The 12,008-nt window shown below is 34.5% G+C and overlaps 1 protein-coding gene across 1 annotated transcript; it reads right to left on the reverse strand.

Moving 5' to 3' along the window:
• Positions 1–7,233: 7,233 nt before the first annotated feature.
• Positions 7,234–10,327, reverse strand: LOC115986631 (scarecrow-like protein 27). The gene has a single exon (XM_031109845.1). The coding sequence runs from the start codon at positions 9,753–9,755 to the stop codon at positions 7,578–7,580; it is 2,178 nt and encodes a 725-aa protein (XP_030965705.1). The 5' UTR covers positions 9,756–10,327; the 3' UTR covers positions 7,234–7,577.
• Between the last annotated feature and the right edge of the window lie 1,681 nt (positions 10,328–12,008).

Here is a 12,008-nt window from a genome sequence, read left to right on the forward strand (position 1 = left end):
TACTGCATGTGATAAAGCGAGATCCAAACACCCAGGTAAGTTCCTTGAAGGAATCTATAGAACTGGCTCCCAAGCCATCAAATCATCTCATTGCCATAAGCCCCAAACTAGACGAGAACAGCTTACACATGAAGGCCTCATTCCTAGAGTGAACAGTCATTCTCTGGTTGAAGTGACTTACATACTCCACAGGGTCTGTTCAACCATTATACATGGTGAACGTTGGCTGAGTAAACAATCGAGGAAGTTTTCCTCCTTCAATTCTACGTGTGAAAAAGCAACCTAGAAATTTGGTTTAACGCCTTGATCATAGCGTCATTTCCCAGGCCTTTGCGAGATAGGCTCCTATTCTTACATTCACGGTGGTAATCCTTATCACACGGAAAGGGTTCATTGGAGGGAGCTCTTGACCTGGGTCTGTAGCTAACATCCCCCTCATCACCAGAAGAAAAATTAGGGTTGGAGGGAGTTCACCTTTGCCGTTCATGGCGCAACTTCCTCTTCAAACGATCAATATCCAGTTGCATGGCTCTAGTGTTTTCCTCATGAGAGATATGACTCCCACTTCGAAATTGGCTCCTACTAGTATGGGTGGTATGCACACAACCTCCCAATCCCTTCTTCGCCAGATTAACAAAATGATCTTGACGTTGGGACCTCATAGATTCCTCCCGATTCGGACTTAAACCTACCATAATTGAACGTTAAACTCACTACAGCACCAGAATTTCCCACAGACGGTGCCAATTGTAAGGACGCAATTTGGGTCGTAAGCCCGAAAGTTAAAAGGATCTAGACCCAAAGAGCCCAATATAATGAATTTGTAGAAAGTGAGTTGGAAAACTAGACTCTAATGAGTTTGGTAACAATTATAGTAGATCCAAATGACAATAAAGTAACAATAGACTAGTTTTATCTAAAGAAAATCGTCTTCAGCACAGTCCGAGGAGATCAGTTCTTGTATATAATTCTTGAAGTTGATTACAAGGACAATTCTTATTGGTATAGTATTTCTCTCTCAATTCTTTGATCCCTTTCTCTCAAGACCTCCTTTCTATTTTATACTATCTTCCTCCTTTTATCTCTGTCTTCCACATGTAGATTAGATTGTTGGTGTTGATCCTTATCATATCAGTACCTTCCTGAAATCTTTAGGGAGTAGCTATAAGGTTAAAAACTACTGTTCAAGTATCACTTTCTCATTAATGCAGCCAGAGAGTTAGCTGTAAAGTATTAAATGCGGTGGTAGCAGCTTTCCCGTAGATATTTCATAGCTCTCATTTGTCCTGTACGTTCATAATGCATATCCTTACCAATAGAATTTCCTGGAATGTTACTATGGATGACAAAACATACCTTTTGACCTCTACTTCGTTTAACCGAAGAGATACTCCTCCTTGGCCTACCTTTCCCACCATTCTCATTCGTAACTTGCTCGTGGAGTTCTGAGTCTTGCATCTTCATTACTATTTATCTTTCCTCAGACTACTAAGCGTCCTCAAACAAGGTCCAAGGCTTAATATATATTCTTGGGTCCCTTATCCCTACAATATCTATGACCAAATATATATATATATATATATATATTGTTAAATTTCCACTTACATTTTATAGATTATTGACTAGTCTATATATAAATGAAAGTGTAGGATAAGAAGACTTGAGCTTCCCTTATATGTCGGCACATTAAATAGGATTATTAAATTAAAAATAATAATTCTCAAAGGCAAATGTAAACAATGCCACGGGTTGTTTCACTTCTTTTATTTATTTAAAAAATTAAAGAATTTAAAATGCGATTTACATTAAACCAATAATGTAAATGGAGTGGGTTCCAGCTAACTCAATTGGTAAAGTATCTAACAGTTGAATAAGAGATCTGGGATTTAATCTCTATCTATACCAAAAACCGATTGGTGTCTTGGTCTGATGATAAAGAGCTATCATCAGGAGTGGACGCCAAAAGTTGAAACTCTCTTAAAAAAAAAAATGTTAATGGAATAACATTCTTATAATTTAATGCAAAAACATTACTTATTCAGTTACTGTTTTAGAACAATTTTTGTAATACGGTATTTAATTTTACTATAAATAACAATTAAAAGGGGTTTTAGTATAAGTTCAATCCTTGTTGGAAAAAACTTTATCATTCCATTGTCGTAGCCAAAATAGCTTGTGTTTATTATTTCTTTCAAAACAAATTATTTGATTTTTACGCACCCACGTTAAACTTATTAGTTTTAAATTGGCAAAAATTCAAAACTGACTCTCTAACTTTTAATCTTTTTCATTTCAGTCCTTTAACTTTTAATTGTTGTCATTTCAGTTCTTTAACTTTTAATTGTTGTCAATTCGTTATTCCGTTAACTATCGGTCAAGTGTCTCCGTTAAATGAGAAAAACGATGTCATTTTGGATTTTTTTTTAAAAAAAAAATTGTAATTAAAAGAAATTAAGAAAACAGTTTTTTTTTAAAAAAAAAACTCTACTGTGTGTGTTGGGTTTTTAAGTTTCAGTGTCAGAATGGAAGTTTCTGGCATGACTTTTCGACGGGTTCCTTGTCTTTTTGGCGCTGTGATTGAAACCCACTTTGAAAATACCAAGCTATGTAGAGCTACTATGAGAGTGAGACCACCCAGAAAGTTTTCTATGTGTTAGAGATATATTACCCCATTAGCATAGGCCCAAGTCTAATTCTACTTTGTGTGCAAGTCAAATCTCCTACTAATATTTAACACTATGGTTATGAATTCTGGGTTTTGTGATAACCGGTATACATAGTACTATTATGAGGGTACAGGTCTCAGGTGTGTTGGACTTGAGAAGAAGAAGGAGAAGAATGGTTCGAATGAATTTACACCAAAGAAGAAGTTGAAATTGCTAGAGTCTCTCACAAGGGACTTGTCCAAGTTTTTTGATATTGGCTTTGGCTTAGATTCTGACAACGATTTGCTTCATCAAGTTCAAGGGAAGGTGCTCTCTCTCTCAAATCTCAGTTTCTCTCTCTCTCACTCTCACCTCATCACTGCTGCCGCTGCCGACCCAGACGGACTCTCCCTTCTTTCCCTAAATGTTTTCTTTTTTTCTTTTTTAATAATAGTTTTCTTAATTTCTTTTAAATACGATTTTTTTTAAAAGGGCCAAAATGGCATTGTTTTGCTCATTTAACGGAAACGCTTAATAAATGGTTAACTTATGAGAATGCAAAATGTCATATTTTTTTGTCTCAATGTTTAGTCTTTTATATTTATTTGGTGCCTAAATGTACTCATTATTCTTATACTTTGATTTAGGATGCAAATGGAGGCATAAACTACAAAACGTAGTTAATTGGGTGATTCTGGACAGTTTTGACATTGCTTTGTAATCTGGGGGCATAACTCTCTCATCCGAGCTCTAATTGAAATTATTCAAGATGCTATGAAACGCCAAGACAAAGCTCTACAACTTTCATGTTTTGAGTTTTGAGAGATACGGGCTGCATCAAGGTCGAAATCAAGCTTGAAGTTGCTGCACCTGCACTGTTGACGTTTTGGAATGTTCCTTTGCCTACAATTCTAATACACAGATCTGATGCGGTTTATTTTTGGAAGGTTCCAGATCTGATGCACAAAAATTCTAGCTGAAAAACACCATTTTCCTAGTTATATTAGGACTTTGTTTTATTTTAAATATTTTTCCTTAATTAGTCAGATTTGGATATTATTATTGAGAATATTTTTAGGAGATTTTGTAGGCTTAGGAAAGGGGGAATTAATGTGTAAAAGGGGGAGGAGAAATCAGAATTGGACACACACGCCTCTTTCTCCCCTCTTCTTTGATTTTCTCCTTTGAGTTTTCATTATGGCCCTGCGTGGCTAAAACTTTATACTTGGTCAAAAGAAACTAAAGCCTCAGAATCAATAAAACTGTGAGACCTAATTTGTTTTTATTATTCAATTTATGTTTTGGATATCGGATGTTTTTTTATGCCTATTTTCATGATTGTCTCGTTTAATTATTAGGAGGCCTACTAGTTTATTATTCATTGCAATCTACTGCTAGGTTAGATATCAAATCCGTAATTGTTTGATCTCTTTAATTTGTGAAGCAACCAAGATTTAATGATTTGTCGCGTCAGAAATTATTAGATCTTAAGAAGAACACTCGACTAAATTAAATACAGCCGCTTGTGCTTGTGTTGTTTAGTTTCATCGATCTCTCTAATTCTTAAGGCTACTACTAGATTAAACCTGTAGCGCTTGTCTTGGATTGTTTAGTAGTTAGGGTTTATTAGATCGCTTGTTTTCTAATTAACTACAATTAAGGAGAGATAGGAAAATAGTTCCAACGGTGAATATTCAAAGTGTGAATTGATACATACTTGCATCAATGATCAATTGTAAAATTCTGATAGTGGATGTTGACTTAGACCAAGGTTTGTTCTTTTGATTGCTTTCGATACTTTAATTTAAATTGTTCCTTAGTTGTTTTTTTTTTTTTTCTTAAAATTGTTTTCATTATACTCAACCGCCCCCTCCCCCTCCCCCCAAATTGGGAATATTTGAATATTACACCCCTAACTATTCAGAATTTGGATTTTACTCCCTTATGTTTGGGGTGTTTGGATTTTACACCCCCAAATTCTGAAACTTCATGGATTTTACTCAACCCCAAAACCTTAAGGAGTAAAATCCAAACCCCCCTAAAATTTAAGGGGTAAAATCTAAATTTTGAAACGTCAGAGTGTAAAATCCAAACACCCTCAAACTTTAGGGAGTAAAATCCAAATCTTGAAATATTAGGGTGTAAAATCTAAACACCTCCAAATTTTAGGGGTGTAATTTACAATTTACTCTACTGTTAACTACTTTCATAGTTTGTAAAATCTTATGATCCTTGATTTGTCCCTTTCACCAATTTTGATTAAGATTTTAACAATTTTGATGAGATGGGTCCATACTCCATACCCAATTATGCTACCTTTGGAATTATTATGTTGTTAAATTTTCCTAAAAATAAATTGGAAAATTGGGATAGATTATTTTAGCATTTGGTTTCTAAAAAATATCTCATTTTACTATCTCTAAAGTTACTTTATCTATTATACCATACAATTTTATAAAATACTCAACATCCCAATTTTTATTTTACTATACAACACATTAAAATAATATATTTACACTATAAAATAATATAACCCAATACGCAAATAAAAGCCCAAAACCCAATAAAATATTATTTTAAAAAAAATACCATCTTGCTATAGTACCATCATAAAAGTAGGATGGTACTGGTATTGTAGCTCAATGGTAACATTTTTTAGAATTGTAAGTGTGGGTAATGCAAGATTTATGAGGTTTTATGCTAAATTTTAGCATATTTGGAGTTTTAGCATTCTGGATATTGATGCTCTTATAAGTAGGCTTTTTGCAATTATGCTAGTTTTGGAGTTATTATGTTGTTAAATTTGCCTAAAAATAAATAGGAAAATTGGGTTATAAGTAGGCCTTTTGCTGTTGCTACAAGTCATCTATGCATTTGACTCAAGAATAAATTTGTTTTAATTTAGTAAAGAAGAAAAAAATTGCAAATTTATTCAGTAAATAAATAAAATGCCTATCCGTTTTGATAGGAAGACTAAACTCATTTAATCCATATGTACATAAATAGCATCTACTAAAATAAATAACAACATTACATATATTGGCTTTGTATTGAGTCTATGTTTGGGATACACAAGTAGTTGCCTAAATTGTCTTATACTCTTTTTAATATAGATTAGATTTAATCCCAAATCGCTAGCAAACTGATACGAGACTTTTTTTTTTTTTTTTGGAGGAACCGATAAGAGACTTGTTTGCTAAACTAACTAATATAATATCCCTTATCCAAAAAAAAAAACTAATATAATATTTATCCACTCATATCTCCGTTTTGCTAAAAAAAAAAAATTGTACTGATAGTGAAAAAACCAAAAACAAAAAAAAAAAAAAACAAAAAAAACAAAACAAAACAAAACAAGCCAAAATACTCGTTTTAATCAAGTTTCATGCATCGTTGTAGTCAACTTTGTAAAGGGGGAGAGAATTGGAAATTTTGGAGCATGTAGGTGGGCACAATATACAGCGTTATAGACTTTTTTTTTTGTTGATAATATACAGCGTTATAGACTTATTATCACATATTTCCGTACCTTTATTATTGAATTTGAAAATCAAGTAAAACTTGACGTATATGATGTGACAATTAAGAATTTAAAATGATAAATAGTATATATTTCTCAATCAGAGTTAGCGAGAACAATAGCATTAGATTATCATTAATCAATTAACCATATTTGATTGGGATTGATCTTGTATGGCCTACATTGAGATGATGTCAAAAGTAACAAGAGGAAAAAAGAATAGTAAATCTAGGGAAATTCCAATTTCCAAGAACCCATGATAAAGAGTTCTCTAGATAAAAAAAAAAATTAAAAAAAAAAAAAAAAAGAGTGCTCTAGATAATATTTTAAACTTGGCTGTAAATTATGTTGTGTCAAAACAGACAATGAAAAAGAAAAAAGAAGAGGCCCTAAAAGGGACTCAAATCACACTCATCGTGAGAATGGTGAGGCAGACGGGGATTGAAACAAATTTTCTATCAAAATGGTTTAGAATTCTCCACACTCGCAATTTTTGGTGGCTAGAACTAAACCATATGTAAGGTTATTGGCTAGCTCACATAGAGAACTACATATATAACCATGTTGCAACCAATCCTATAAAGCAAGTTGTGTCATTCACCAATTACAGTTGCAAAGGCCTTTTCCCTTTTCCCACTTAGGCATGGAAGAAATATAACAATTACAAGCAATCCTAGAAAGAGTGAAGCATGCAAACAAGAAATGCTTTTGTTGGATCCCTTTCCCCACCCTTTAGAATTACATAATTCAATATCAAGAAAACTAATTTTCTCTCCTCATTATTTAGCATATAAGAACTGTAGAAACAAAATTTGAGAGTACAAGGCTACACATGCATATCGTTCCTCAATCATTCAAAAAAACCATGCGGAATTCACTCACAAGTCTTTGTAGAATTAGGCAAAAAAATTTCTGTAAGTTGAATAATATGCAGTTCTTCAAGCTAGAGGAGTGCAGCTCACAAATCAATTTGAGTACATAGTAAAAGAGAAGGGAATATCAAATTAAACTGCCCAATGATGCTAAGCATTCAAAAGATGTATGCACCAAAAAGGACTCATATCAGCAGGGTTAAAAATTTTCTTTTCTTGATAACTTGTGTTGCATTGTTGTTAAAAGTATACAACAAACAATCACCACCACCTTAGAAGGGAAAAAAACATCATAAGAGTAATATTTGGTTACTAAACGTAAGACACCTGTACAGAGCCACATCCAGTTACTAAAATATTTGGTTTCTTGAATGGGAACAATAGCCCTAATGTGCATAGACAATTAGCATAGGAGAACAACACGCGAGAGAGTTTTTTAATAAATAAAAATAAAAATCAACCAAAACAGTAAGTTATGAAGCACCCTAGCAATAAAAATTAATTGGTAGTTATAAAACCAATTCCAAAATGCTACTCTTCTCAGCACCTCCAAACTGAAGCTGAGATAAGCTCCTTTCGCTGCCAGCAGAGAACAAGTGAAGTTTGATTCTTTTCGACATGGAAACCCCGAACTGGAGTCCTCTGCACCAGACACTCTGCTTGGGACTCGGAGAAGTTGCTGAATGTTAATGGGGAAAATCCGGATGACAAAAATAGACTCCTCCATGGAGGAGTTCTATCAGGTGACCGGCGGCGACCCAACACAATTTTCTCAATTCCTGGTTGCAACAAATACCTCTCAATCCTTTGCAAGGCATCTTGGTTGACATTAACAGCATCCAACGATTCAAACAGACCCGAATAAGATTGAACAGCATGAATTATGTGATGGGGGAAAGGGACATCGGTTTGATCACAGCCTCTATCCAAAGAGACCACAATTTTCGGTGAGAGCTGCTTTACAAAGCCGAGAACCAAAGGAAGGGATAAAGGGTAGTTGGAAAAGGAACCAATTGGCAGATTCACTGCTATTGCCTCACTCTCCGATACACGAAGGGGCAGTGGCCAAGAACCAGAGTTCAAGGATTCAAGGCTTAAAAATTCAAACTCAAATTCAAGGTTAATCTCAGTAGCAAAATGTTTCAAGCTTTCTTGAGTGAAACCAAGCTCGAGTTCATCGTGTGTGGATGGGGATGCAAATGCAGTGATTTTAAGAGTTGGACCACCACCTTGCCTCAAGGCGAGCTCTTGCATAAGAGAAGACCATTGTCCACCAAACCCAATATCAAAATCAATAATGTGAATGGTATCAAAGCCATCCAACGCTTCAAGAAGAGCTTGGTTACAAGTAAAATTGGCAAACTGAAGTACAGGAGAGACTTCTGAGAATGATTTGTAAGCACCAATCTTGAAAATAAGACTAATGGGTGGTGGTGGTGATGACAAACTCAAAGAAGCATTACAATTAGTATTATTAGCATTATGAAGAAGCAATTGCAAGGCCTCCTTGAAATAGAAAGCAGCCCTTTGAAAAGGCTTACCAATTGGAGAGAGCTGGTGATTGAGCCGCGCCAATATCCCTTGCGCACGTACCGGATTATTTCCAGTTTCTATCAGCTCTGCTAACTGGTATAACTGATCAAATAACAACTGCTGTTGCTGTTGGCTTGCCAATTCATTGTTCGCCACTTTCTGCATCTGAAGCTGATTTTGCTGTTGCTGTTGCTGTTGCTGTCTTCGAAGAAGCTCTTGCCCCGATTCTGAAAACGGTAACTTGGGGACCTGATAATTAGGCCCAGCACCACAAAGATTATGCCTTTTTGCCAGTGGTGGTGAAACAAGGTGATGCTCTTGCAATTGGGCATATGTAGGCATAAACAAAGCCGGATTTTGGGCAAACCGAGCTGGGTTTATCATCTGGGGATTGAAAATCTGTGGCTTCTCATCTACAGCTTCAATTGCTTGCACCTGTTGTTGTTGATGATGGTGAAACGTGGCTGGTGAATGAGATAGAGAGCCTGGCAAAAGATTATTACTTGTTGCAACAGAGAACATGGGGTTGTGATTTGGGGTCGAAACTGAGCCAAGCCTGGTTGCATTGGTGCCACCACCAATGAATGGAAAATCAGCAGAAGGGTCAATGCTAGGCAACAAATTGTTGGGCATTTCAAGGCAGCCAAAAGCATCAGCTTGATCTAGCATACCAAAACCTGAATTGAATTCAAGGTCTTGATGCAAGAGCTTGTTGAGACCCAGAGATGGGTCTTCAACGTCCCCCATAATCAATCTCAGAATGGACTGTTCATGACCTGATGAGGAATCAGACAACACACCTTCCCAGTCTTCCATTCCAAGCCCACATTTTTCACCTATGTCTAAGCTAGTTTGGGAAGAAGGTTGGTGATGATTCTCTGGGGCCGCTGCTGCTGCTGCTGCTGTTGTTGAAGCCACACCGTTGCCAAGAGAGGAAGACAGAGTTGAGGTTGAAGTTGGAGGGCTGGGGCTTCTTCTTGTGTCAAGAACTGAGGTGGGCTCAGTGCCCACATAGCAATTTTCTTTGTTGGTGTTGTGCCACTTTTGTAGTTGTTGTTGTTGTTGTTGGTGGTGGTGGTGGTGGTGATGTTGGTGAAGATGGGGTAATGATTCTGAAGAAACAGGGGAGAAATCTAACACCCCCTTCCCTTGAAACTCCTCAAAGGGTAGGGGCATGGCCTTCATCGAAGAAAGTGAACCAAAACAACAACAATACACAAGAACTCAATACCCAAAAACCCTCCAGTTTTTGAAAGACAAGAACCCCACCACCAAAGACTTTCAAAAAGCACAAAACAGAAATGGGTTTGGTGTGAATTTTATCAACTAGACCATATACATAGAGAGAGAGCAGACAGTGAGTAAAGGTAAGAAACAAAATCAAATTTTTGAGCTTTAATTTTTTCTGACACAAAAGACAGACAGACAGTTGTTATATGCATACACAGCTCAATATGAACAAACCCATTTCACCAAACACCTCAAAGCCTCAAAACTCCTGCGGATGCTTCTTCTTCTTCCTACTTTCTGTATGTATTTAGGACTCTAAAATTTTGTAATATAGCAGAAACCCATTTTTTGGCACCATCTTTTTCTCTTCTTTGTGGTGTTGTTTACTTAAAAAAACAGGCTTTGGTGGGGTATTCTTTCTCTCTTCTCTTTGGAGTACTCTGTCTTTCTTGTGTTTTCTGGTTGCTATGGATGCGTGCATCATATAAAAGATGAAAGTGGTAAAGTGCTCTCTCTCTCTCTCTCTATTTTCTTTGTTTTCTCATTTTATAAATTTTTTATGTGGTTTTTGTCTGTAGACGTAGTTATCTCCTGGTTGGGTCTCTATCACTCACACTTTAAGCCCCACTCTCACTTATAACGCGTACAAAAAACCTTCGCCATGACCTATAAGGCTAACATGCAAATTTCGATGTCTTTCTACAAATAAATCAACAAAAATGGTGTTATAATATGAAAGTACAAGTAAAAAAGAAGAAGTAAAGAATTAAATATAAATTCTAATATATTCATCCAAAATAAACTATTTTTGTGGTAGTCATAGTCATGGTCTTTTTTTATAAAAAGGAAAAAAAAAATTTATATTTTTAAATCATTTTGCAAGATGCTAAAATAGATTTATTTTCAAAATTAACTTGTAGTGCATTTGAATACGTTTAGCTTATTGTTTATTTGCTAATAGTATAGTAGAAAAGGAGGAAATTTTTTGAATACTTTTAGTGTGAGACATGCCAAAATATTCCATGTTAAATTAATGTTTGAAAATAAGATTCTCAACAAAAAATTAAAACAAGTTATGTTAAATTCTTCCAATTTATTAGTTGTTTATTTATGAAACTACTTATTGTTTATTAAAGTAGACAACTCATCAAATCATATAATTATTATATTAATCATATGATTGAAAGTGCACGTGAATACTACTTTTAGACTTTCAATTAACACTAACAACATTTACTTCCAACTCATTAGTTGATGGTTCATAAAACCATATGTGTTTAAAGTAGACAACTCATTGATTTTGAGATGTGACATAAGCGCGGAAATCTTAAGTTTAATTTACTACGCTTTCATAGTGTAGTGTTTAAGATGTCTTATGAATAAAGAGTAAAATAGTATTCTGAAAGACTGAAACACTACTTCATTTTAAATAAAATAAAATAAAAATTATATGATTAAAAATACACTTGAATTCTTGTTTGAGTTATGGTTAGCTGGTTCTAAATTAAACTTAAAGCATTCACATCAATTCGTACAAAAAATAATGTCTATTTTAACATAATAACCATATTTTTCTATTTTACATAACTATTTTCAAAAAATATTCACTTCATATTATTTATTCTATTGCCTATTTTATTAAAATGTCAAATTTTTAAATGTTTTTAATTATTTTTCACTCTTCACACATCACAATATAATATCCATTCTCATATTTTATTCTCGAGAAACACAAAAAATTAATAAAAAAATGCATATACACACATTTTATTCTTGAAAAACACAAAGAATAAATAAAAAATTAAATATACACAATTATAGTAACCATATAAATTTACACAATTATTATAATTAAAATTGAAAAATACATAACTTTACACAAACTGATATATGGGGTGATTTTTAAGGTAAATTAGCCAAAATTAGCAACATTATGTGCGGCTTATGCAAGTGATCTTACTGATGAGGGGTGATTTTTTTTTTTTTTTAACCCAAGAAAAATTTGACTGGAAAAAAAGCACGCGTTGTCATAAGCGCGTGGCTCAGTGCTTATAAGTGTTAGTATTTCTTTTTCTTATTTTCTTTCACAAGGACCAACGAGACAGAGAAAAGGTAAAATGGGTCAGTGGGTTTTTCATAATTTACTCATATTCCAATAATGCCCTTGTTATTTTCCTATCTTTCCTAAGTGTAACTCTGGGGCATGAC

This window comes from Quercus lobata, chromosome 4 (assembly GCF_001633185.2).
Source record: "Quercus lobata isolate SW786 chromosome 4, ValleyOak3.0 Primary Assembly, whole genome shotgun sequence".
Classification (NCBI taxonomy): domain Eukaryota; kingdom Viridiplantae; phylum Streptophyta; class Magnoliopsida; order Fagales; family Fagaceae; genus Quercus; species Quercus lobata.